The 27,715-nt window shown below is 38.3% G+C and overlaps 3 protein-coding genes across 12 annotated transcripts in view; 2 read left to right on the top strand and 1 right to left on the bottom strand.

The window, feature by feature from the left end:
• LOC146676871 (teneurin-3) overlaps positions 1 to 7,218 on the top strand; it is a 146,000-nt gene extending 138,782 nt beyond the window's left edge. For all 9 annotated transcript variants that reach the window (XM_085415828.1, XM_085415834.1, XM_085415819.1 and 6 more), the window contains 3 exons: positions 1,115 to 2,726; positions 3,456 to 3,586; positions 4,166 to 7,218. In XM_085415828.1, coding sequence (XP_085271954.1) covers positions 1,115 to 2,726; positions 3,456 to 3,586; positions 4,166 to 4,918 — 2,496 coding nt within the window. In that variant the 3' untranslated portion in view covers positions 4,919 to 7,218. The remainder of the gene's footprint in view (positions 1 to 1,114; positions 2,727 to 3,455; positions 3,587 to 4,165) is intronic.
• A 3,904-nt stretch (positions 7,219 to 11,122) lies between these two features.
• tdo2a (tryptophan 2,3-dioxygenase a) lies at positions 11,123 to 16,401 on the top strand. The gene is made up of 12 exons (XM_085415752.1): positions 11,123 to 11,199; positions 11,343 to 11,448; positions 11,536 to 11,626; positions 12,041 to 12,111; positions 12,583 to 12,710; positions 12,806 to 12,992; positions 13,329 to 13,436; positions 13,558 to 13,669; positions 13,861 to 13,918; positions 14,448 to 14,527; positions 14,813 to 14,903; positions 15,196 to 16,401. The coding sequence occupies exons 1-12, from the start codon at positions 11,165 to 11,167 to the stop codon at positions 15,347 to 15,349; spliced, it is 1,221 nt and encodes a 406-aa protein (XP_085271878.1). The 5' UTR covers positions 11,123 to 11,164; the 3' UTR covers positions 15,350 to 16,401.
• A 123-nt stretch (positions 16,402 to 16,524) lies between these two features.
• ctso (cathepsin O) lies at positions 16,525 to 27,454 on the bottom strand. 2 transcript variants are annotated; one of them, XR_014913005.1, is made up of 9 exons: positions 27,174 to 27,454; positions 24,978 to 25,083; positions 24,683 to 24,807; positions 21,993 to 22,160; positions 20,730 to 20,851; positions 17,759 to 17,922; positions 16,984 to 17,023; positions 16,808 to 16,900; positions 16,646 to 16,679 (listed from the first exon to the last, which is right to left on the bottom strand). XR_014913005.1 is itself a non-coding variant. In XM_085415766.1 (8 exons), exons 1-8 carry the CDS (start codon positions 27,405 to 27,407, stop codon positions 16,645 to 16,647), a joined length of 1,047 nt encoding a protein of 348 aa, XP_085271892.1. In that variant the 5' UTR covers positions 27,408 to 27,438; the 3' UTR covers positions 16,525 to 16,644. The 2 variants fall into 2 exon arrangements, 1 of the variants encoding a protein (XP_085271892.1); XM_085415766.1 differs by lacking the exon at positions 16,984 to 17,023 and having other exon boundaries at positions 16,525 to 16,679; positions 27,174 to 27,438.
• Between the last annotated feature and the right edge of the window lie 261 nt (positions 27,455 to 27,715).

The raw sequence follows: 27,715 nt of genomic DNA, 5'->3' as shown, positions 1-27,715 counted from the left end.
TGGATTCATCAATTGGGCAAATACCTTTAAGGAATTCAGCTTAATAGAATTTGTGTGATCTTGCTAAATAACAGACAGCAATTACATACCTCTAATAGCTGAAACCTTCTAAAACTCTACACCTCACCATCTGACTCCGTCTCCACTTGCTAAAATTACAGCTGGGTTACCAAAAACAAGTTGAATTCTTGTAAGAGTGTATTTATCACATATTAATTGGCAACATCTAAATAATGCATACACTGCGTTCTAATGGTTTATTAATATGTTCGGTTAAAGCAAACCTGAACACTCAGGTTGCTGTGGTGTTTAAATTCTAAGAATGTGCTTCATTGATCAATACCAATACATTATGAGCAAACTCCATCTTAAAGAGTGTAATTTTGCATATGTATATTATGAAAAATTTACTGCAAGAATTTAAAATCTAACCTTTCAAGTGGTGCATGTCAAACAGGAAAGAGCAACTCGGTGCTATATCGTTCTCTCCCTTTTTTCCACATAAATATTCTTTAGTTGTTTTGCAGTGTTTTTAAAATTGCAGAGGGACGCTCTGCTACAAACATATGCAGAGATTTTTCTTAGCAGTCGCAGGCTGCATCCTTGTGTTGCGTGACCTGGAGCGGCCATGTCAACACTCTGACACAAGTAACACAGGAGGCTCAGGGAGCAGAGGAAACCTCAGTGTAGCAACGGATGACTGGGCTTGACAATTTAACAGAAAAAAAGTGGTAAATGCTTGGAAGGCAGGCCAAACTCCTAACTGCATCTACTGTAAATTAGCTAAAATAAGACTTCCTGGCTAAGATGAGTTAAAAATAAATATTACTTCTATTTGCACAGTGAGTCATTAGCATGGAACTAGTTAAGGAGTCGATTTTTATTCATTTATGTATTTTACACTGTAAACATAAAGATTGTCACAGAGGTCTATGTAGTATTTTTATTACCTTTTTCAATAATTAGACAATAGGCAGTACAACTAAAAACAGTAATACTACTCAGTCTATATTTCATATATCTTACTACACCCTGCTTGCACTCAGGATGTCTTGCATTTCAGAAATATTATCCAACTTAAGGAAATATTCCCTATTTTCTCTTTTCCTTTTAGTCCATGGTTCTCCTGCTTCACAGCCAGCGACAGTATATATTCGATTTTGACTCTCTCGACCGTCTATCTGCTGTCACCATGCCAAGTGTGGCCCGCTACACCATGCAGACCATTCGTTCAGTGGGTTACTACAGGAACCTTTATCACCCGCCAGAGAGCAATGCCTCAGTAGCGGTGGACTACAGTGAAGATGGCCTCCTGCTGAGAATAGGTCACTTTGGCACAGGCCGGAGAGTCCTGTACAGGTACCGCAGGCAGAATAAACTGTCAGAGATCCTGTATGACAGCACAAGGGTCAGCTTCACCTATGATGAAACAGCAGGTGTGCTGAAGACTGTCAACCTGCAAAATGAAGGTTTCATCTGCTCTATTCGCTACCGGCAAGTGGGTCCCCTGGTCGACCGGCAGATTTTCCGCTTCAGTGAGGATGGCATGGTCAATGCACGCTTTGATTATACTTATGACAGCAGCCTGCGTGTCACCAGTGTACAAGGCGTCATAAACGAAACGCCACTTCCCATCGACTTATACCAGTTTGATGACATCTCAGGAAAGGTTGAGCAGTTTGGAAAGTTTGGGGTGATCTACTATGATATAAATCAGATCATATCCACTGCAGTCATGACATATACCAAACACTTTGATGCACATGGACGCATCAAGGAAATCCAGTATGAGATATTTCGGTCACTCATGTACTGGATTACTTTCCAATATGACGATGTGGGCAGAGTCACCAAGCGAGAGATCAAGATTGGTCCTTTTGCTAATACCACCAAGTACAGCTATGAGTATGATGTGGATGGCCAGCTCCAGACTGTATTCTTAAACGACAAAGTGATGTGGCGCTATACTTATGACCTTAATGGAAATCTGCACCTGCTGAATGCAGGAAACAGTGCCAGACTTTTACCTCTGCGTTACGACCTGCGAGACCGCATCACCCGGCTCGGGGACATCCAGTATAGAATGGATGAAGATGGTTTTCTTCGTCAGAGGGGAGCAGAAATCTTTGAGTACAACTCTAAAGGCCTTTTGGTACGGGTTTATAGCAAGAGCAGCGGCTGGACAATTCAGTATCGTTATGATGGACTTGGCCGAAGAGTATCCACAAAGAGCAGCCTGGGCCAGCACCTGCAGTACTTTTATGCAGATCTGAGCTATCCGGCTCGAATAACACACGTATACAACCACTCAAGTTCAGAGATCACCTCACTCTACTATGACCTACAAGGCCACGTGTTTGCTATGGAGATCAGCAGTGGAGAGGAGTTCTATATTGCTTGTGATAACACCGGCACACCTCTGGCTGTCTTCACAAGCAACGGCCTCCTGGTCAAACAGCTTCTATACACAGCATATGGTGAGGTCTACTTGGACTCTAACCCAGATTTCCAGCTTGTGCTCGGCTTTCACGGGGGCCTTTATGATCCTCTGACTAAACTGTTGCACTTTGGGGAGAAGGATTATGATATAATGTCTGGAAGGTGGACCATTCCAGATGTTTCTGCTTGGAAAAAAATTGGCAAAGAGCCAGTCCCTTTTAATCTGTACATGTTCAGAAATAACAACCCCATCAGCAAAGTCCATGAAGTTAAAGAATACGTTGCAGGTAAGATGTGCACCTGAAGCTGCTCGTGCTATTGCAACAATTGCTATTATTTTCATGATTGATTTTTCTGCCAAGCATTTTTTTCTGTTTATCAAGAAGCAGCAAGAAAAAGCAAATACTTGGCAGCTTTTCCTGAAAACATTGAATTGCCAGTTAATTTTAAATCTAATCCATAATCTGCTAAACAGCTGTGATGATTGTCATTGATCTGATGATCCAATTTAGCTTTATTAACATCTGAATATTGCATGTATATTCATATAAGCTATTAATTTATTCAATATGCAGTTTTCAAAAGCATCAAATTAGCGTTAAACATGTACTAAAGTGAGTACTCAAGAAATTCGCTCTCGCTAAAGATCAGTCTGAGATGGAATCACAGCAGCCATGACACCAATATGCTATCTCACCATATTAATTGTGGAAAATATCACATTTCTTAACCAGATTCAATTCAATTCGATTTTCAATTCAATTTTATTTATACAGTGCCAAATCACAACAGTTGCCTCAAGGCGCAGCTGATGATAAGTCTCACAGGGAGTTACAAATATCCTCTAGAATATTTTTCCCCAGGACCACATTTTGGCATCATGAAACACACACGCACTGTCACTGTGTCAGCACATTTAAACTATACCAGCCATACTCTTGCAGCTAGTTCATTTTCAAATCTTTAACTATAGTTAGAACTTTAGATTTTAACCTCAATTCATTTCCTTTTTTCAGATGTTAACACCTGGCTAGTAACTTTTGGTTTCCATCTTCACAACACCATTCCTGGTTTTCCAGTCCCAAAGTTTGACTTGAGCATGCCATCGTATGAACTGAGGAAGAGTCAGCTGTGGGATGATCTGCCGGTGGGTAAAATTAATGTCTCTCAGACAAAACTGAACCCAAAATAAACTGAAGAGCGACTGAGACAAAACCTTTGCTTCTACAGATGACCAGATTACAAAAAAGGTGTTAGTTTTTTTCCCCTCCCATTGTTTTCCTTTTACCTCTGTATTTTGAAGCTGCCATTTCCTAATTGGACTGCATTGCTTTTCATAGAAGATCTGTTTTAATTGGGCCATATTTGCATAATAATAAACAGAAAATAAGGAAAAGTTTTCTTTGCGCTGTCTGAGTTTAGTTACGAGCTGAACATATTTTAAAGCTGTCTAATTTTCTAAATAATATTCTGGTGTCGCTACTGTTAAAACTACTTTTTGATGCTTGGCTCCTTTGGTCTAAGGCCTTAACACAAAAAAGTGTTGCAGTAAAATTGTCATGGGGGATTTATCTACTTTTGGCTTGAGAACACAGCTTGAAAACACCATTATCTTGGATGGGGATGAAAAACTCTCTGAAGCAGAGCAGTAGCTGGTTCTAAATGGCCTGGAGAGTCAGGTTCTGCCATGTTCAGGCATTAACGTTTCACTGCACTTTTCCTACAGTCTATCTCTGGGGTCCAGCAGGAAGTAACCAGACAAGCACACTCTCTCTTGTCATTCGAGCGGCTGCCAGAGGTCCATCTCAATAGAGGTCGGAGAGGTGAAAAGTCTTGGCTGTGGTTCTCAGCTGCAATGTCTCCCATCGGAAGGGCTGTTATGTTTGCCATCTACAAGGGCAGTGTCCACACTCACACACTCAACGTGGCCAGTGAGGACTGTATCAAGGTTGCATCAATCCTCAACAATGCTTTCTATCTAGAAGACCTCCACTTTACCATAGAAGGGCGAGACACCCACTACTTTGTCAAGCCAGGCCTTCCAGATGCTGACCTTGCTGCGTTACACCTCACTAGTGGACACAAGACTCTTGAGAATGGTGTCAATGTGACTGTTTCCCAGTCCACCACAGTCATGGACAGTCGAACTCGGCGATTTGCTGATGTGGAGATTCGTGCTGGAGCTCTGGCTTTTCATATCCGCTACGGATCCACAGTGGATGAGGAGAAAGCGCGAGTTATCGAGCTTGCACGTCAGCGTGCCCTGGCAGGCGCATGGGCCAAAGAGCAGCAGCGAGTGAGGGACGGTGAGGAAGGGGTTCGCCCCTGGACAGAAGGGGAGAAGAGGCAGCTTCTGAGTAGTGGCAAAGTTTTGGGATATGATGGGTACTATGTGCTTTCCATCGAGCAGTACCCGGAACTAGCAGACAGCACTAATAACATCCACTTTCTCCGGCAAAGTGAAATTGGGAAGAGGTAACAATACCAGGTGTACTTTCTGCCAAAGAGACTTTGTTTTGGTGGAGACTCTCCAGTCGACAGAAATGAAAAGCAACTTTAATTAATAGTTGCTGGTGAGTGCCCTGAGTGTTATTGTGTTTTTGTATAAAAATAGAAAAAAAAAGGAACAAAGAAAAAAGAAAAACAAAAGAGGAGAAAAACAGAAGTAGTTAAAAACAATGCTGTGCATTGTGACCTGGACACTACAGAGTAAATGTTCAACTACGCTACGCCTTAACATGGCAGTTACAGGTCAGTTCCTCTGTAGCACAAGCCTTCTGGACTCTGAAACAGAGGAATAGTGGTGTCTTTAAGGAATCAGTGAGCTAATTTAGGTGTTTGGGTTTTTTGGTTTTTTTGTTGTTTTCATCAAGGAAAGTTGGGTCAACAAATTATTGTAAGAGCAGAGGAAATGTTTACATTATGCATATCTGCACTTCTCTAGAAGTACCAGGCTCGTGGGTGCAGTCCCAGAGCAAGCAGTGTCCTTGAGTATTTGTTTTGTTCTGTTTTGAAATCAGAGACTTCTGATTATAGAAATATTCTCACCAAACAACCACTATGTATACCAGATTTAGCACTGTAAACATCAAAATGTCTTATTCTTGTTGAGATAATTTTAAACAGGAAAAAAAGAAACGTGTTTAAATGCGGTACCTGATATTCATTGTGAGAAAAAAAACAACAAAAAGAAAAAAAAACAACAACAAAAGGACAGCAAAGGTATGAAGAACTTTGCCCGGTGGGACAAAGCACAGCTTTGTCTTGGATAGCACAGGGACACCACATTTTGTAAATTATGCAAGAGTTTTATGGCATTTTTTTAAGAAACTGAATAAATGTCTGTACTAGTCATCTTAACAGTAATTTATGTTGTGTTTATACATAAATAAAGTCCAGCTGATTTTTATTTTCGTTCTTTTAGTTTTATGTGAGACATTGATTCACAGAAAAAATTATATATATATATATCTATATATCTATATATATAGATATATAGATATATATTTATTTAATTATTTATTTATTTTTGTCATTCTTTCAAATATCGCTAATTTGGGGCTTCTTCACAATGCTCTGTTTAAGTAAGTAACAGAAACCTGTGCATGTGGTGACAAGTATTTAGAAGTGGTGATGTATCTATAACTTGCAGTCAACTATTACTTCCACTAAATTTAATGTTTATTGGGCATAATGCCTTTTGACTTGGCTTTCCTGTCCAATGAATAATTCATCAACACAAATATTTCATGAACCCATCTCACATAAACAACAACAGTGGATACAAATATAGATCACATCCATGTTCTCGGTAGGTATCATTTTTTTGAATGTTAAATGCACTAATTAAAATGATATTGGGGTTCTTTCGGGTGTGTTGTTTTTTAGATTTCTGAAGTGAGACTTTTTTGATATTAAGGGTGTTCATTAGCAGTGTTAGGGCCAAGCTTTATCAAGGCGAGTTTGTTATTGACTTTTTTTGTCCGACAGTGTTTTAGTTCTAATTGTTAAAAATGTCAAAAAACGTGAATCTACAAGAATCACTGTGCAGATATAGGTGAAAATGAAACTGCAACACATAATCAGACTACTACTAATCGGATGCTGATTTTGATTGATCTTCAGAAGCATTCCCAAATGGCAACATATATAAAGCACTAGTATTCCAAAATAAAATAAAAGCAGTGCCAAAACCCCATCAAATTCTCAAATTAGATTAATGATTTAAAATAAATCTTCTGAGCTACAAAGCCCTAGAAGACAAATGAAGCATTACTTTGAAGTCAGCTGCTCGAAGGCATTCTGAAGTATGTAAATTGATGAAGAAATTTTAAGTTTAATTAAGCTGAAGTATAGACAGTTGACTAAAAGTCTAGTCAGTCAGCGTCATTATCACAAAGGATAAATTTGCGTGTGAACATAAAAAGCTTATTTTCTCAAAATTACATTTAGGCTGTGATCACCTTTTCCGGTGTTTTTCATCAAAGCGCAGAAGAGTTTGGATGTTGGAATGTATAAGTCTGAAAATAACCCTTTCATATGAAAGTGATTTCTTTTTCGTGGTAAACTTCAAACAGCATTTCAAACCAAATGGGAGCCGAATATTCTTTGCTCAAAAGTTGTTTTACACTGTTGTTTTTGTCCTCCTCTCAGCTTCTCTGCTTCCCCCAGTTTCTTTATATGTTGTTGGGGGTTTTGTTTCTCCATTTAAAATATTTTATGACACACAGCCCAACAAAGGTGCATCTCTTTTAATGTTTCTCAGCACAAAATCTGAAATACATGCCTTCAAAGTTTTCATCAGAATCCCTTTGGGTATATCACACCCATTCACTGCCAACTTTTAATGAAATGTTTTATTAAAGTTCCCCTGTGAGCCATCGTCTGTTGTTCTTCACGTTGAAATTATAGTGAACTTATACGAATCCCCATTTGTTTTGATATATCCATACAAAGCATTTCAAACCCCTGCTGGAAAAAAAAAAAAAAAAAGCGGAATTCTAATGCAAACTTGACTATGCCAAATATGAAGTATTCAAATCTTTCATTCTCTTAAAAGCCCTCTGATGCTCCCTAGTGGTACAAAGCACATAGTTCAGAAAGTCATCCGGCTGACCTGCTTTATCGCAGCACACTTGTTATAACAGCAATTATTACTGTTCCTTCATAAGGGTCAGAAATATTGTTTCTTTGAGATCCAACTTCAAATAATTTGGTGAAATTCTAGTGATTACTAAGCCAGATGTTGGGAGGGAAAAGACTCCCAGGTTAATTTAAAGAGACATCAAATGGAATAGTTAAACTAGTAATATTAAAATGAACGCCAGTACTGCTGCAGTATCACACTGTGACCACACTGCCAGAGCAACAGTGCAGCATATCACTATGCAGTGCAACTAGCTCTACTTCAAAGGCTTACATAAAAGAGATGGCAGAACTTTGCAAGAACATCAAAGAACCAAAAGCATTGTGCAATAACCACATCAGAGCAACAGAGGAAAAAAATCAAGCATGTTTCATAATTCTTTTTTTCAGATGGAGGTAGCGGTATGAGATCACACCATCAAACATGAAATGATTTCACACTCTACATGTCCCCCTCTTGGATACCTGAAGATGAAACCAAAGATCATATGACACTTCAGTTTGACGTCAACGGGCTTGATTTATTTAGGTGGTTGATTTTGACTTTCAAGTGGCTCGGGGACTTTATATCAAAATAGCTGTTACAGTACTGAAGAAATATCTACAAGTATAAATTCTGATTCAAGTCTAGAGATGTAGGGAATTGAAGCAAGCTTTGACAAAAATCTCCTCTCCTCAGATTCATATAAAATCATCTGACAAAAAGCTGAGACTAAAGACAGCTGCAGTAATTTAAAGCGAAGGTGAATTTACAGTAACAAAGCGGCGAACGTCGATGCGATGTTAAATATGTGCAATCATGTTCATCAACCGAGCTTATTAGATAATTATGAGCACATTAATAATCAACAGACGGAGACAACGCACATTTTAATTCTTAAATGTCCAGGGGGAAGTTAAATTTAAACATGTAGTCCGTGACTCATAAAAGATCTGTTTTTTCCCTTCTGCCAACAAACAAGCACACAAGCAAATGCAGTCTCATTATTGTTTTTACTCACTTTGAGCTGACAACTCGTCGAGCTTCCGTTTGATGAAAAATCAACAGGACCTGTAGAGATAAAATCAGATTGATGTGTAAAAGTATTTTTGGCAGGATTTCCAAATGCAGGAAATTTGACTAAACTTAAATAGTAGCGACTTAAAAAAGGATCAAACAGGTGCAATTTTTCTAAAGGAAAATGTTTGAACTAACAACAGAAACAGAAGGTAAAATATTAGAGTGTATAAATATTTTCTTTATGATGTTTGCCACTTAGAGGATGCCGCAGCAAAAAGAATTTTCTGGCACAACTTCACCTGCTTCCAAGGTGCATGGAAAGGATAAAAGAATTCGCGTTTCGGCTTGTGGCCTTCATCAGGGACCCTGATGAAGGCCACAAGCCGAAACGCGTTGGTCTATTATTAAAGTTGTTCATCTTCCCTCAAGTGTTGCTGGAGTTCCCACTTAGAGGATGCCTACAGCAAAAAGAACAGTTATTACTTAATCTGTTTGCTACATTTTGTAATACATTTGTTGCTACATTTAAATTATAAATGCACTGATTGTGTTTAACTGTGAGGATAAAGAGTCCAGTGATTTATATATGAAGGCCGAGCTGAAGACAAAGATGACATTGATTTATTCCAGGACTTTATACCTGTTAAAGGACAGGGAGAAGAGAGGGGGTGGATAGAGATGGTTAACTTTCATTTCACATGGCAGTGAGAACAAGAAAATGATTTATCCCTGCCTTTTTTAATTAGTAACTCAGTCTCAGTCTGACTCAGTAAGGCATGTCATAATACATGTCGTATTTGTGAGACTTGCAAATGTACCGTAATAGGTCTCGTGTCTTCACAAACATCTCATCCACTGTAGCCGTTTCTCCACCAGCATCCCATTCATCCCAACTAAATGAGAACAAGAACAAAGGATTTTTGGGGTTCTTGCTGCTCTTCTTGCTCAGCGTGAAGCCTTATAATGCTAGGCTTGTACCATGTCCCAATTCAGAAATAGCTGCTTGTTATCATTCCTCTGATCTTCTGAGAACTGTTGCGCACGCTGATGGGACTACTTGGTAAGAGTGTTTTAAAAAAAATACAAAACAGAGAGAGCTAATGATCTCAGGGACGATTTAGAGAGAGTGGACTGTGGATTCTTAGTTTCACGCGGATGAAACGGAGTTCACTGTTGTTCAAAAGCACTGTGTGTGTGTTGTGATGTGGCTCGGGTAGTGGGGAGCAACAGAACTATTTTTACACAGACCATGTGGATTGTGAGAACAACAAATATTTCCCATGTGCATGGCAGCTATTACAGTGTGACATGAATGACATTTTCAGCTTCCAACAAGCAGTGGACAAAAACACTCCGTCTCTTCAAGGTATGTATATTGCTGAACCTCATTTATAAGAAGAAATACTTAGAAAAGTACTTAAAGGAGTACTATAAGGAAACATCATGTGCACTCAGTAACTTTAAAACCACGCATTTCCAATCTCCACCAACATAAATAGAATATTAACCAAACTGCAAATGTTTACAGCTGAGTTCAATGACATACAAACGGTCATCAGGGATTTCTCGTGACTTCCACACTAATACAGAAGGTCCTGAAAAATCTAATATAAAAACACTTGCTATAACACCATAGTAAACAAATTATTTCACAACAAGAAAAAACAATCTTATGATGCAAAAAAAAAAAAAATACAACGGAGACTATATATATACACTTTACATTCTCTGTCTGTGATGCAGCAATGAGATTGTGAGAGTGTTTTAAGCAGTTGGGTAAAGCAACTTCTGAACTACCCGTTTTTCTTTTTTTTGCTGGGTTCAAATAATCCAATAAAAATGAACTGTATGAACCAGTGCTAAAAGCTGGGGGGGGAACTGTAACTTTAATATTTCTAAGATAGAGAAATTGTTTTAAGGACCTTGTTGAAATGAGATTTCCATTTTTAAATTAAAGCAAAATCACTCCTATGTTTTTAATCAGTGGCTAAACCTGTTACAGCTAAAACCACCAAATACTAAAAGCAGTATTTCTCTTCCTTCTTTGGGCTGCATCTACAGAGTCCCCGTAACATTTCAGAAGCAAAAACAGATGAAGCCCATATTTGTCTTCGCAGCAAGGACAGGTGTTGTCTATCTTATCTTTATAAGTTCCGTTTTTTCATAGAGTATAAACAGAGTATCCCTGAGTGTAAACACTGAAGCCCAGTGACTAAGACAGCCACGTCTAAATCAAAACCCTCAAGCAATGCATTGCAAATTCAAAACCTTATAATGTGGAGGTCATTTGATATTCCTGATAGCTTCGTAAATGCAGAAAAATAATATGCCCTTATTTTATTATTTTTGGTCTGCGTGACCCTTCTTTTAGCAGGTCAAACAAAGTCCAGACATCAGTCCTGAGTAAAGATAAACAGCAGCTCCAAGGGAAAAATAGAGGCGGGCCGGATGGTAACTGTATACTTGTGACTGATTGGACAAGATAAGTCTTTAAAAATTCGGATTGTGTTGAAAACTCTTTTAGTAAATATTAGTCAATGAACAAGGATACATCTTTGCTGCCACCGATTTGAATAAGTCATGAGTGGATGTCCGTACTTTGAGAAGAAGCATTTGTGCGTTCATATTTTTAATCACACTTACACTCTTGGATTTTTATCCCCTTTTTTCACATACATTAAATAGAAAAATGTTACCTACATTTCTAATCTTGTTGATGGGAAAACAAGTAACCAGAGGTGTTCTCTTTGTACTCCAGGTTATTCAAAAATAAACCTCCCAAAACTGAAGAAGATGAGGATGACTCCCAGGCAGGGGTCAACAAGGCCAGTAGAGGAGGAATTATCTATGGAGACTACCTGCAGGTACAAATCTATATTTGTACTGAAATTTGCATTTGTTGTTCAATCAAAGTTTTTATATCAATTGATTTCTCTCTTTCCAACCCTCAGCTCGACAAAATACTCACAGCTCAGGTTCTGCAAAGTGAACTAAAAGCCGATAAGATCCATGATGAGCACCTCTTCATTGTCACCCATCAAGGTAAGTTGAGCTTCATTTTGTTTGAAATTATTTTTTTCTCATTTTCTCAAGAAAGCAAAATTGAATCCAGTCATGAACTTTACTTAAATGTTGATTTGATTGTAAATCATTCACCTTGTTTACAGACAGTTAGAGACAGGTGAAAAATGAAAATCAATTTTAAATTAAAGGGAGACTCTTTCACCCCTATAGTGAAGGATATGGAGGTTTTTGGTTGCATCCACTTAGTGTGAGAAGCCGCTGCACACTAATAGAAATAGTTCAACCTTTTTTTCCTTCATTTCTCTCTTTCTCCACCAGTGAATAGAAAAATGTAAAAGCCTTGACTGCTTACTGACCTTTGTCCTTACCTCAAAATAAAATACTTATATATATTTATGACGCTTAAAGATCTTTTTTTTATTATTATTTTAGCCTATGAACTTTGGTTCAAACAGATTTTGTTTGAACTGGACTCTGTGCGAGAGATCTTCATCAGCGGTCATGTAAGTTATATTTCTGTGGTAACAGAAGGTTAAGCAATTGTAAATTCATAATTAAAACAGAGAAAAATGAAATGTATCTTGCACTGCTGCTACTACTTTTAGATGCACACTGCAAATGTTAAAGATTGAGTGCTAATAAGAAAAATGAAGTCAATAAGATGAAGGATTTAAAATGCATTTTAAAGAAAACCATCAGTGGAGAACACCGTCACAATCACTCAGTGCCTCTGTTTAAAAAATTACATTCACTAGTCATACTAAAGTTTGTGATCAGGTATTTACAGACTAATAGCAGAACAGCAGTTGTAATTTAATATCTTGCTTAGGTAGAAATATACATTATATGTTATACTTGTAAAAAATATTGTTGGAAATACAAAAAGAACTAGTTATTTAATTAGACTGTTTCCTGACCTGCAAGCTTAAATATGATAAGCAATAATTCCCCTAACATTTGCTCTTCCTCTGAAGGTCCGAGACGAACGTAACATGCTCAAAGTCAACACTCGCATCCACAGGGTTGTGATGATCTTCAGACTGTTGGTTGACCAGTTTGCAGTTTTGGAAACAATGACAGCCTTGGACTTTTTTGACTTTAGGTAAACTCCTCTCCAAAAAGCAATATAACATGCACTCCTCCACAACGTTGCACTCTGGCTTAACTGTGTACATGCATGCTTATTTGTGTATACAGGGAATACCTGTCTCCGGCCTCTGGCTTCCAAAGCCTCCAGTTTCGGCTCTTGGAGAACAAAATTGGAGTTCCAGACAACCTGAGGGTTCCATACAACAGACGCCATTACAGGGACAACTTTAAAGGTCATGACAGTGAGATGCTGCTCTCCACTGAGCAGGAACCAACACTTTTAAAGTTAGTTGAGGTATGTTTTACAGCCACATACATGTGGAAGGGCTACCATTTTTGATTTAGTTAGTAAGTAATGAAAACACATGAATTTGTTGTTCTTTGTCCTGTTGGAGGACTGGTGGGCAATTAATTTTGCCAAGGTGCCACATGACAAACTGGGACTTTTGTAAAGGGCCAAACCAATAAACTGAACCCATTTCTGCTCAATATTAATTTTGTCTCTCTATAAGCTCCATGGTGTAGCCCTCTACGACAGTCCCAATTTCTCATGTGACCCTTTGGCGAAATTAATTGCTCACCCCTGTGCTAGAGCATACATGTGAGTATAAACCCTGGGCTGTTCTTTCAGGAGTGGCTGGAGAGAACTCCTGGATTGGAGGTGGATGGCTTCAATTTCTGGCAAAGGCTGGAAATCAATATACTTGATGGGTTAAATCAGGAGAAGGAGAAAATTGAGGTAAGAGATGGCTCCAGCTTTCAGAACAAACTTTTTTTCTTTTTCTTTTTTTGCTGTCCCTGGAGTACACCGATGACTGACAGAGACGGCTGTTTTTTTCCTCCCATATTTTCTTTTAAAGAAAATGCCTGATTCTGAAGAGAAAGAGGAACTGATGGCAGAGATGGTCAGACAGAGGGAGCTTTTCACATCTCTGTTTGACGAAAAGCGCCACGATCACCTTGTCAGCAAGGGTAAGTGTTTAATCAGATGCCATAATCACCGAGGCTTTATCATGTTTATTTACAGCCTCTATTTAACACAAAGTGAAGCTTATCTTGTGCAAGGTGTGGACTTTAAAATTGAAACTCTAGTTTACAAAAGGATGTAAACACCAACATTTCTTGTTACCTTGAAAATAAAAAATTTCCCTTTCGTTAACAAGGTGAGAGGAGACTCTCTTACAAGGCTCTGCAAGGTGCTCTGATGATATACTTCTACAGGTATGTTTAGTTTGTTTTAGAAGGTTTCCTCACCTTTAATGGTCTAGTGGTGACACTGTATGTTATATTTGCTTCCTATTCATAGTTTTAAGTTGTTAACACCTGGAGGCTGCAAACAGCTTCAGTGGAAAGTCTTGCACAAGAACGCCTCAGTGCTAGTCCCTGAGGCAAGGGTACTCATTTGTTCTTCCCACATAAATTTTCCATATCACAGGCCCCTTTGTGAAACCTGCCTGAAAATGTAAGCTTTATTAAAAGGTGTGGTAACCAGCTTTTTTTTTCTTTCAAATGGTTGCGGTAAGGACACATTGTCACTTGAGATTTACTGAGTCTATGCAAAAGTCAACAGAGGTAACTGAAGTTAGTGGAAGGTGATAACAGATGCAAAATTTAATACGGTAACTTACTGGTGGTAGTGAACAGGTGATAGTTGTGCTCATGTTATAGCTGATATGTAGAGAAAATAGTTGTTGTTTTTTACATTATAATCTGTGAAACATAAAATCTTCTTCTTTTTTTTACCTTTAAGGGAGGAGCCAAGGTTCCAGGTTCCCTTCCAGCTGCTCACATCCCTCATGGATATCGACACCCTCATGACGAAATGGAGATGTAAGTACCGAGGCATCACCATTGCTTGCTACGTGTAAACAGAGTAAGAAAGTTTGAGGGGAAAGGAAAGTATATTTGTTTTCTACAGTGTGTTGTTTTTGCCCAAGGGCAGAACTGGACTAACAAAGAAGCCTACAAAGTTACTAAACTTTAAAGTTAGATTTGAACCCAAGAGGCAGAAGAACCTTATAACATCCTCCATGCCCGCTGATCAATACAACCTATCGCCAATGGACAAAATAACAATGGCTATTCCTGGATGTTTTCTCCCCTACTTTTTTGTAGACAATCATGTGTGCATGGTTCACCGGATGATTGGCAGCAAAGCTGGCACAGGGGGGTCGTCTGGCTACCACTATCTTAGATCAACTGTCAGGTATTGTATGATGTAAAATAATGTTATGATTAGACATTTATTTTCACACAGCAAGTATCCGAAACACTTCAGAGTTAATTTAGATAAAGACAGCACAGTGCTACTCTGCTTATCTTAATTAACTTGTCATGTAGCAGCTCCTTCTGTAATGCACAGTGACAATATATTTAAAGTTCAAAGAAACAACACAAGAGTAAAATAAAATGTGAACCGCAGTTTATTTTTTGCTTCTCAGAAGACTAAATTCAGCACATACTAAATAAATCATTCTATATTTGATCTTTTTAATTAGTGACCGATACAAAGTTTTTGTGGACCTTTTCAACCTGGCAACATTCCTGGTGCCTCGCCACTGGGTACCCAAGCTGAATCCCAACATTCACACTTTTTTGTACACGGCTGAGTGCTGCGACAGCTCCTACTGCAGCAGTGACGACTCGGATTAGAGTGCATCTCACTCGTCTGTCCAGGCTTTTTCACTTAAACAGATCTCCCAGCAGCGGATTATTTAGTTCAATGAGAGGTGAAAATCAGGTCAAAGAAATACATTTTGTTGATGTTCATGAGAAACAATGCATGGCATCTTGTCAGTGTACCTTTAAAGAACTCATACACTGAAATATGAAGTGTATGTGTTTTCATGAATGGAGGCAATTCAACATATGGCCAGTTTTATCAAACACTATATATTATTAAGAAGGATTTCAAATCTAGGTGAGATGAAATTCGAGGTCATGTGGTATTTTAATTTGACATTAGGTGAACTGGATGTTGGAGTGAAGAATAACGCAGACGGGTTGATTTGAAGGCGTGATGTCCTTACATCACACATAAATGCACAAAAACAGTAAACGTAACAAAGTAACTACGTTTGTACATATTAATGCTTAGCAAACAAGAGAAAATCAAGATAAATTATGCTGCAGGCTTATGATGCAATGTCTGACAGATAATAAATCAAATATTTAAACAGCCAAATTAAGACTATTTTACTTTAATCTTGACAGTGAGCCACAAAGTACTGCAGATGGCTCCTTGATAAGAGGTGCTCAGATGTTTCCTCAATAAATTTATGTAAATTGGCTGAGATTGACCTGAAAGCAAACAGATCAGTGAGAGCAGTGATCAAACTGTGAGTGCAAGGACAACGCTGGTGGCGATGATGAGTTTTTACAAAAATGGATCATCTTTCATCTCAGCACAGTGATGGTGTCATGGAGGGAGCCATTTCAGACTACTCAGATGTGTCTTGAGTGCATAAAGGTGTACAGCAAATGATGAACCAATGAACCAAACACATCAACGTCTAAAACAAAACCATTTGCACAGAATAAATATGAACCATAAAATTGTACATAATGTTGTTGTTGTTTTTGTAAAGTTTTAAATTAATTTTGTCATGTATTTATGCACTCATTAATGAAATATCTTTATAGCCAAATGTATGACTCATAACCTATGACATATATCTGTATGTATTTAATAAGATGTGTTTTATATGATGGAACAATTCATGTTATTGTATTTTTGCAGTGATGTGTTTTATTGTTCTATTAAAATTCAACACTTGCCAACAGTATGAAGTATTTTATTTGGTACTTTATTAATAAAGTATTTTATAAAAGTATTTTATTTTATTTTAAAGTGGTACTCGAAAGCAAACAGATGAATGATTTGAATTTTGGCACTGGTACACACACACACACACACACACACACACACACACACACACACACACACGTCAAAGAAAAACAGCTGCCACTGAATCTGCAATGCCTGCAAAAAGAAAAAGAAAATAGAGAAATACTGTTATTCCCCAAGGAGATTCTGGACACTTCAGTGCACCCATCTTAAGCTGAAAGATCATATAAACATAAAATGTCAAGATCAAAGGTCAAACTCACCACAAATGTTACCACCTATTTTTATATAAACATAGCCCTCATTTCCCCATCTTGTTCCCCAGGAGTTCTGCACAATCCAGTATGGAATGTCCCCTGAAAGACAACATGCATTTAAGACTGAATTATTTACTAGGTAAAGAAGATCTACTTGTGTTTAGTATGTGTGCTGCACCCACATTAGACTGTTGCATAATCACTCCAATGCTTGCGTAATACCTAGAAAACAGAAGTGTTTGAAATAATTGATGTTAATAAATGTAAAGTATTTTTGTCTAAACTATGCCCATAAATAAAGTATGAGATAGCTGCTACCACACAGCTGTAACCAAACTAGTGTTTAGCCTCTAATATTCATAAGTGTCCACTTTCTGGATCCCAAAAGAAGTAGATAAACATCGAACTAAACAGAACATCTGGTACATCACGTCAACATGAGTACACAAATTGTTAATGATTACAATTTCAGCTAACCTTTGATCACTGTATGCTAAGAGAACAGGGCATTAGGGTACAAGGTGAAATAGCAAAATACTTAATGATACACTGTAAATAAGGCAATTTTAAAAAGAAAACTCATACTCTGCTTTAATCTCGTAAATTACTTGCAACTAGACAAGCAGGAGTTGTAAAAGAGTTGAGATGAAATAAGGAACTTTGGTTCTTAGGACCTTGAGAAATTAAAACATTTTAATTTTATTTAGTCTTCAGATCTGACATGTAAAACTTTTTCCTCCTGCTGGCTCATATTTCTCTTGAAAGAAAAAATGTATTTTTAAGGATTCGAAATAAGCTAAAAACTCTGATCAAATGCAGGTTTAAACTACTTTCACAGTGGATTACAAACCTCTAAAAATCGAAAATTGTGTTAGCTCAAATAAATTATAAAGTCATATTTTTTAAACTATTCAAAATACTTTGTCTCACTTAAATGTGACATGTGGTAGTATTTACCGGTAGTGTCATAGCCGACAATCAGAATAGCATGGGTGGACCATTGGCTGGAGCAGTGGTATTGGATGATGCCTCCCAGGTAATCTTGCCAGCTTACAGCATCCACAATAGCAACCAAAGGGCCATATTGTACTAGCTGACCCATCATTGCCTTCTCTTGACCACTGGGGAAAAAAAAAAACAAAAAAAAAAAAACACAGCACAACGTGTTCTTATAATTACGTTACTACTCTAATGTAAAGTCAGGCAGTTAAATGTTGTACAAGAATATTTAACTAATCAACTTCAATTATCAGTACATCAGTTTTGTTTGATTTTTACTAAATGTGGTGCATTTTCTCCCGTCAGTTTGTTGCTCAAAAACTGGCCTCTTCAGTTACACTCTCTGTCCTTCCACAAGATGATTCCCGCTGGGGTTATGTCACGCTGTACTCTGCCAGCCTTACTACATATGGTGCTCGAAGCCCCTGTTTGTGCCAAATCTATACCGAAGAAAGTCAGAATAAAGTCATTTGGGTTTATGGTGAGGTTGTGTTAAAACTTTATGGTGTTTTGCAGCAGTAAAAATCTGGTTTAACCATGAGATTAGCCGTCTCTGTGACCTCCCCAAGTCTCCACCCTGCAGAAACATCCAATTCCAGCAGCTTGATAAACTCCGTGACCTAACGTTGAGACCCCTCAGAAGACACAAACAGGTCTAAGGAAAATGTTTAGACTGGATCAGTGAATTGTGGATGAGAGAACATGAGGAATTTAAGTAACATTGTGTTGATATGCAGTAAATCTCAATATCAGCGCTTCACTTTCAAGTTCTGTTTAGGAAGGCAAAGTGGCTTTATTTACATGGCACACTTCAAACAGAGGGAAGTTAAACTGCTTTACACGGACAAAGGGAAGCATCAAAACTGTCATTCAAAAACAGTGAGCCACAATAAACTATAAATATAAGAGCACGGAATGACAGGTAAGTATGCAAAAGGAAATAAAATGCATCCAAAGAAAATAAAATATGAACATAACAGTCCGCTATGAATAAATCTACATTGCAGTTATGCCATTAGAAGCTGACCTGAAAACAACAACTATAAAACACAGAAACCAATCCATCACAAACAAGGGAGAACAAGTGAGTTTTTGGGTTAAATTTGAAAGTGGCTAGATTGGCGTGCATGATATATCATCAGGAAGGAAGTTGTTTCCATCTGTATGCAGCACACTAGCAGAAGGCAGCCTAACCTAGTTTGATTCTAAGTGATTTATAAACCAGCAACAGAACTTGAAAGTGTCCGATTTAAGAATATCACCTTAAATTCTAACCTCTTGTTACAATTCTGGCAGCAGCGACTGAGAGGCCCGAGGCTGTCTGACAGGCTTTGGTGAAAACAAGAAATATTTATGATATAGAAATGAAGTATCACTGAGTTTCTGCAAACCTTTGTGAATTCCAAACCTTGGTAGTCAGTATACAGAGTGAGAATCTCCTGGCTATGGCATTCATCATGTATTTAACTTTTGTCAGGTAGCAGCTGGGGTGGCTGACTGTTTTACTTTTGACTCGTTAACACAAATTTCAACTCCACTAAAAAAGATGAATGTAAAAAAGATGTTTGTTGTTGTTTGTTTTTTAAAGCACTTCATGGAGTGTGCATGTAGTTGAAATAATCAGTTGAGTTTATGAACTTCTCTGATAAATGCCTCCATATTAAAGTAGAATGAACAACATGTTGGTAAAATCCCATTACAAAAATGCTGATTGTTTTATTTGTTTCCAAAATGGATTTGGTCCATGTGTACATTTTTCATAGCTGGGTGTCCAACCCGATTACTGAGTTTAGAAAAGCAGTATATTTTTGAATCGCTCTTGAGTTAAAGAAGCAAAATCAACCACATTCAGAGTCTGAGGTCTAGTTGCTATTTCTCCCTGTAGTCTTTTACTTCCATTACTACTTTAAGTCCTTAAACTGCTGTGTGAAGATAAGAGGTTATCTAGGCCATCTCACAGAGATCCAGGGTCCTGCAGCAGCAGTACAAATCTATTCTCAAGTTTAACTCTCCTTTCTCCAGCTTCCCATGGCTGTATCCTACAAAGCACAGGTTGATGAGGCACTCTGCCTCCATGGTATTGAAGGCCAGTTGATGGTACTGCAGATCTCAGCTCACTTGTCCCCCCATTTCCCTGACAAGTGATTTGTAGTTCTTTTACTTTGCACCAAGAGAGTTGCTACTACTTGCAGAATTATTGCCAGGCAGACAGTACTCCTGTTTCTTACTAGTCGTGGTTGTGATAATTTGCTGTGTTTTAGCACAGTAAATTATCACTACCAAGACTCTTTTCCAGTATATGGAGTCTATGATAAATGAGGTTTGTACCATTCAAGGTCATGGTTGCATACTGACACTGTAATAAAAATATTAGAAGAAACATGGCAGCCCTCCATGTTTTTAACAAATTCATTCATGTTTGGCAGAAAAACATCACGAAAACAACAGTTTCAACAATTAAACAATTAAAATGTATACTATTGTTTAAAAGATTGCACATAAATAAATAATAATAAACAATAAACATCATCTTAGGTTACTTGGATGCTCAGTTAAATCTGCTCTAACAGTGGGTTCAGAGCCTAGCTATGAAAGTATTATACTGAGAAGGCAAAATAACAATAACAACAGAAGGCATTACATATGCACGAAGCAAAGTCCCTGTTCTGTTCAATTTTAAGTAAAAACAATCAGATTCACCTTTGGGCCAAAAGAACTGACCCGGAGTTAAGAACCTCTGTGCTAGTGAGTTATCGATGTCTGTGTTGACAGAGTAAACACTGTGATTGCACAGAACCAATCCCACGCCCATTTCTCCGTCCTTGGTACTTTATGAAACCCACATTAAAGTTGCATGTTATTCTCCTTAAATTTATGAAGTTAATATTTTATTCCTTGTAGAAAACTTGATAAAAAAATAAAGTCTCACCTGAAGTCATGTGTTGTAAAGTTCTTTACGGCAACACCGCCATGTGACTGGGAGAAAAAATGGCAGATATCTGTTTTGGCCTTATAGGGATACTCAGACTGACTCACCAACTTCATTCTGGTCTGCAAAGCAAATAAGGAACATTAGTACACAGCATTTCTGTTTTATTTCATTTTTCTTAATGTGTATGTCTAAACAATGTTACACAGATTTTATAGATGCTAAAGTTTTAAATCGTGTGATTCTACAGTGATGTGCAAAGGTTTTAAGCCACCCACTCATTTCCTTAAATTTTGCTAGGAAAATTGGGAAGCAGGTGCAGCAATTTACTGAAACATGCAAAGATATATGGGAATATAGTATATATATGCTCTGTCAAGGTGACACCTTGACAGAGGCTCTCTGGAGGCCAGCCCATTGACTGATAGTGTTTTGACAAGATCCCCAACACCAGTGGCTGAAATGCAGCCCCAAACCACGACAGAGCCTCCACCATGTTTTACTAATCACTGTGGTACCTCTCCTCACTTCCTCCAAACCAAATATGTCACATCTGAATTCATCACTCCACCTGTTGCCACAGATTTTCAGTCCAGTTCTTGTTTAAGCTGACATACTTCAGTCTTTTCTCACCATCTCACTCTCTTCCTTTCTTAAAAATGGCTTCTTGACAGCCACCTATCCACTGAGAACATTTCCCATGAGGCTTCAGTGAACAGCAGAAGGATCATCTGAAGTGCAGGTGCATCTCTCAGGTCCTCTGTCAGCTTTTTGCTCGATTTTTACCCATTTTTTAAGGACATGACTTTCAGATAATGTTCATTTGCTGTAGATAGATTTTTTAAGGACTGTCATTTCTTCTTTTGTACTCCATATGTCCAGTTTACTCACTTTTTTGGTTTTTGGCTAAATTTTCTTTATAAATCACCTTGGTGCAAAAATATATTGTATGCCTGTAAAACTTATCATTGGCATTTTTCATATATTCAACTAAACAGGAAACAGGAACAAAGTATTGTTGAATTACTGTTCAAGACACTTACAAAATATTAGAAAGTTTGGCACCTTGGAAGCAAAGAACAGAAAAATGAGAGGTGGCCTCGGACTTTTAGACAGTACCATATTTTCAATTTCTCCTGTTGCCTTAGTGATACAGAAATGTTAATTGCAACCTTGGTCATTTCAGGTATTATAAGCTAAGATTCTGGAAGCATCTTTTATAAGACCTAAAAATCTGTTAACGTTGTGTGACTATCAGCATACCTGTTTTAACCAGTTCAGAGCCCGAGTTGTGGAGCCTCCATTACAGCCTGCGTTTTGGTAGGAGCAGTCAACAACCTGCTGCACACTGAGCTGCTCCAGCTGTGAGCCTCCTATGGCATGGACAGACTGTATGGCACCAACCACACTAAAAGCCCAACAGCTCCCACACTGTGAAGGTAAAATTACAGAAATGAGACAAAAGAGAAAAGAAAAAATCTCGCAAGCATTATTTAGATCCAGCTCCTGACCTAGAATCTATTCACACTGTACCATCCTAAGGAGCTATTTCTTATTTATTTCTGGAAATGAACTACCTATGCATATCTGTCTATATAATCCTACTATAATAATCATCTAAAAAGCCCTCTGCCAGTGTTATAAGACTGACACAAGATTTTAGACGGTTTAATCAAGTAGCTTCAGTTTCTAAATGCTCTTCGCGGTACGTGATAATGTGACTGTGACCGATTGTTTTCTGCTGCCATCTGCTGACAGAAAAACCACAGGTATGCACACGCTTCAGAAAAATGTGAATATCTGCTTCAGTTAAAGGTCTTAATTTAAGGTTTTATGTCTATGGCTTATTTATTGTATTCAGACTGCAAAATAATTTCTCATATTTTATATCTGATATAGATTAAAAAATGCTTTCCTGAAACCAGTATTGCTTTTTTTGCTGGTACATACACTAGTTCATCATGTGAGGGATTCTTCTGTGTGTTTTGTTTTTTTGCTTAATATTTGCACAAGCAAATATTATTCTCCAAACGGCATCCTAATATTGCATGCTCAGTTCACTTACTTGGCATAAATGTATTACCATAGATGTAATGAAAAACTGAGCTCTCTGTTAAAATCCAATTTTTGCTGCTCAATATGGTTTCACGGCTTAAAATCAATGCTGAAAGCAAAATCAGTCAATATTGCCTGGTCTCAACATAAGTATGTGCTGAGTATACACAATATTAGGGCTATCTGCTTTTAAAGTGATCAAATGTTCTCAAGACACAAACATGGAATCAAGAAAGGTAAAAAAAAAAATGGATCAAGAAGCATTAACAAGATGTGAGTGGTTTGATATATCGGGTCTGTGTGCATCCTACAGCAGTTTATATTCTGTCTCACCATCTATGTACTATAAAAACTCAGCAGGTCCACAGGCAGAACTAGAGAAAAAAAAAATCTGACCGGTAAAACCGCAGCAGAGGAGAGTGGTAGGTGAGAGTGGTCATTTAGTGCATCTCCCTGGAGTGCGAAACTTTACCTGAATAGAGCAAAGTAAAATATATGATCATGATGGCGTTCAGCTGAACCGGTTATGTCTCTCCCTTAGGACAACAGTTTTACAGCAATATCATCATCCCCTATGGCAAATTGACTGAGTAAAGAGATAAAGGACAAAAAGAGCAAAAAGTGTATCTTCAGCAGGGACAAGCAACAACTCCGTCTCACTAACCCTCTCCCTTCTGTACCCCCAGGTCCATTCTGCTCCCTGAGCAACAGCTCCAGAGGTTTAGCTTGTCATTGCTCCTTTGCTCTTCCACTACCATTACCGAGGTCGCCTTTGAGTCAAATATGCCTTTTCCTCTCTGGTACTTCATATTAAATGCTTCATATTTGAAGAGCGTTCCCAATGTACCCATCTGGGAAAAAAAGTCTCTTTCCACTCACCTTAATTCTCACTTTGAGACATGTGACAACAAGAATGTTAGACTTTTTTTTTAAATGAAAAAAAATGTCTGCATAAATTCTTAAATATTCTATATTTCAAAGCTACCACATTTCAGCTTGGATGATTAGGCATTCGAGATTACTAAAAAGAGTTTCAAGTTTTGATTGTCCAGAACACGGGAAAGAGTTTGGTGCCGAGAGAAGGCAAAAGAGTTTCTGGGTCTTGTTTACATACGCTTTCTCTATAGATGAAAAATAATTTTTAACTTGAATCTGTTGATGAAGGGATACACTGGGTTCAGTGACAACGATTTTCAGAGTCCTCTCTGAGCCCATGCAATGATCTTCAGTACAAAATCTCAGTTGTCCCTCACATAGATGTATATGATGAAATCCCTACATTCTTTTTCTGTTAAGAAATGTTATTCTTACACTTACAATACCAGCCACACATTCTCATGTCAACATTTGATGCGTTTTGTCTTCTCTGTGTTATTTTCAATTAGATGCTTTTAAATTCAATTCAATTCGATTTTATTTATATAGCATCAAATCACAACAACAGTTGCCTCAAGGTGCTTATGATCAACTAAAACCACTTAAAATTGCTTTTATTTTACAATTTTCACATCTTTTTTCACTTTGGTGGGGAGAAAAATAATAAATTACAATAAAAAATGTTTAAAAAGTGTTAAATGTATATTCACCCTTAAAACTGAAGCACTGAAGTCTCTTGCACAGGGCATCATAAATTTTCACCTACTTAAAAGTGAAAAGCAAAGAATCACCTGACAAGTGTCTACATCATAATTTTGACTGTGTTACTGGTGAAGACTTGCATTCATTATCAAAGCCTGTGTAGTATTTGGTATTCTGTACCTGTTTGTTGATTGATTGCTTTATTCATAAATAATGAAAAGGCATGACTTTATATGTCCAATTATGTCTCTGCATCTAAAGCATCTCCAGCTAACCTCCCACATGTACAGTATACCTACAGTATCATGTGTAAAACTTACTGCTTGCTGGTCCTGGACTGGTGCCACGGCTGCCTTGTCCCTCCAGTCAAATTTGTCTGGGAGCTCCTTTACACTCAGTCCAGAGAAGAGAGGAGCTCTCTCATAGACTGCTCCCAGGTACAGATCTGTGGATAAAAGATACAGTTCAAAGTCATTCTTTTTTTATACAAACACAAGTGTAAACTATGATTCTGCAGACTCAGCCTAGTTTAACAAAAGGCAGGACAGAAATATAAATTAATAAAATGTCCAAAGGATTCACTAAACATACCTCTATGTCAAAATATCAACCTACCTCTGAATTCCTCCTGTGAAAGGTCAGAGAATTGGTTGATACCATACTTGGCAGACTGTGTTTCTGTGGAAAATGAGTTCAGATAGGTGTGCCGTATTGTAGCTCTCTGCAATTACACAAATGAAACGGTACAATGATATTAAATGAGAGGGGGGGAAAGGAAAGAAAAACATAACAGTAAACTCTGGTCTTTAAAATAAGTTGTTCATGTAGATATTCAATACTTTTGATAGAAAGGGAAATTAAAATAATCTACATTTATGTATTTGAAACCTCTCAAAACTTTTCTTATCCAACTCTGACTAAGAAAACACACAATTGTTAATATAAAAGCCAAAAAAAACTCTAAGCATGTTATGCTGACAGATGTTAAAACATATTAAGCAGCTTATAAAAGATACCATCCATTAATACCATCCGGCCCTGTATGCTTCAGGAAAAACTGAACAGGATGCAGGTGGACCCCTGCCTGGTGGCTTGGATCTCTGACTACCTCACCGACAGACCACAGTACGTCAGGCTGAAGGACATCACGTCTGACACAGTGGTCAGCAGCACAGGAGCACCACAGGGAACTGTGCTGTCCCCTCTTCTCTTCACCCTGTACACCTCTGACTTCTGCTACAACTCTGAATTATGCCATATTCAGAAGTTTGCAGATGACACGGCCATCATGGGGTGTATCTGGGATGATCAGGAAGAGGAGTACAGAAGTCTGGTGAGGAACTTTGTCGCATGGAGTCACACAAACCACCTGCAACTCAACACCTCAAAGACTAAGGAACTGGTTGTGGACTTCGGGAGGTCCAGAGAAGGTCCACTGCCGGTTCAGATAGAGGGGGAGGAGGTGGAGGTGGTCAACAAGTACAAGTACCTCGGGCTGTGGGTGGACAATAAACTGGACTGGTCATGCAACACAGAGCACCTGTATAAAAAAGCCCAAAGCCGACTGTACTTCCTCAGGAGGCTGAGGTCTTTTAACATCTGCAGGAAGCTCCTGAGGATGTTTTACCAGTCGGTGGTTGCTGGAGTACTTTTCTATGCTGTGGTGTGCTGGGGGAGCAGCACAGCAAAGAAGGACTCATCCAGGCTGGAGAAACTGATCAGGAGGGCTAGCTCTGTGGTCGGCATGAAGCTGGACACTCTGGTGACAGTGGCAGAGAAAAGGACATTAAAGAAACTGCTGGACATTATGGACAATGCTGGGCATCCTCTGCACACGGCCATAAACAATCAGAAGAGTCTGTTCAGTGACAGGTTGCTTCTCCCCAAGACAAGAACTAACAGACTTAAAAACTCCTTTGTCCCACACGCCATCAAACTGTTTAACTCCTCTCTGGAGGGGAGAGGGAGGGGAAACAGGAGGACAAAGGAGGGGGGAACAACTAAGCTGCAGTGCCTCTGCACCTCACTGTACAATACCTTGTGCAATACTTTTTGTAAATAGTCAACAGTGCAATAGACTCAATACTTGAAATGTGCAATTCACTTGTATTTTTATTTTTTATTCCTATTTATTCTATTTATCCCCTTTGTATATTTTATTTATATTTGTCTCTGTATTTATATATATATATGTGTGTGTGTGTGTGTGTGTGTGTGTGTGTGTGTGTGTGTGTGTGTGTGTGTATATATATATAACAATTCTGTAACTGTAACTTCGGTCGTTGCTGTGCTTTTTTTGGAAGTCGAATTTCCCAGAGGAACCCACCCGAGGGATTAATAAAGTTCTATCTTATCTCTTATCTTATCTTATATCAATATACACAGTATAAAACTGTGGCGACCAGTTGGGAAATAAGGAAGCAGGTAAGAGTGAAAGACTAAATTAAATGTTCTTGATCGCACAGCTGCTTTTATTTCATACGACTTCAGCTATTAAGCTGCAACTTTATGTTCACCTCCCTCATGTTACTCGGAACACCAGTGTTAACTATTGTTCCAATGTTGTAGTACAATTTTCACTTAATCTCAGTTTATGCCAGTATTTGTATGCTTTTTATATTTATATCTATATTTAATGTAACATCCACCAAAATTTCCAAAATTACTTTCGGTATTTCCTTCTTCTACGTGAGTGGGCGTGGTCTAACAAGAAGTACTCCCCCAGTTTGTTTTCAGTTTTCTGTCTGAGCACTTCACACTTGCTAAGTGTGGCACTTGAGAATTCTTCTACGCCTCCCTCACTTTACATACCTGAAAACTGAGATGACGGCGACTAAATTCCTCGCTGCTTACTTCATACGTGCGGTGAAACTGCTTTTTGTATGCCCCGAAATCAGCGGCAGAGCCGTTTAACTGAGTCCCAATTTCACTTGAGTTCACATTTTGGCAAAACACAGGAGAGACAATTAATCCGAGAGCGACCACAGCGGGTATGAACACCTGACAAGCCCTCATTTGACGAACAAATGTCAGCTGAGAAAACATCCACACGGGGAAGCACAAGCGTTTTGATGTTCGCGGAAAAGGGTGAAGATTTGTCGCGCATGCGTTGTAATCAAGAGGCGTTCCCTTGGAAACGAAAGAAAGTTTACTACGACGAGCGCTGGTTGATAAAAAAATTTGCATGCAAAAAATGTAAACTATTTAAAACGCACATAAAGTATTTTAGGTGTGTGTGTGTGTGTGTGTGTGTGTGTGTGTGTGTGTGTGTGTGTGTGTGTGTGTGTGTGTGTGTGTGTGTGTGTGTGTGCTGAAATGAAGTTTAATTATTCACATCAGTTTTATCTAGATTC

The sequence above is a fragment of the Rhamphochromis longiceps genome, linkage group LG2 (assembly GCF_057381845.1).
Source record: "Rhamphochromis longiceps isolate RC_006_pf linkage group LG2, R_longiceps_female_GT1.1, whole genome shotgun sequence".
NCBI lineage: Eukaryota > Metazoa > Chordata > Actinopteri > Cichliformes > Cichlidae > Rhamphochromis > Rhamphochromis longiceps.
The sequence above is the reverse complement of the archived record's forward strand: the minus strand, read 5'-3'. Positions and strand labels throughout refer to the sequence as shown.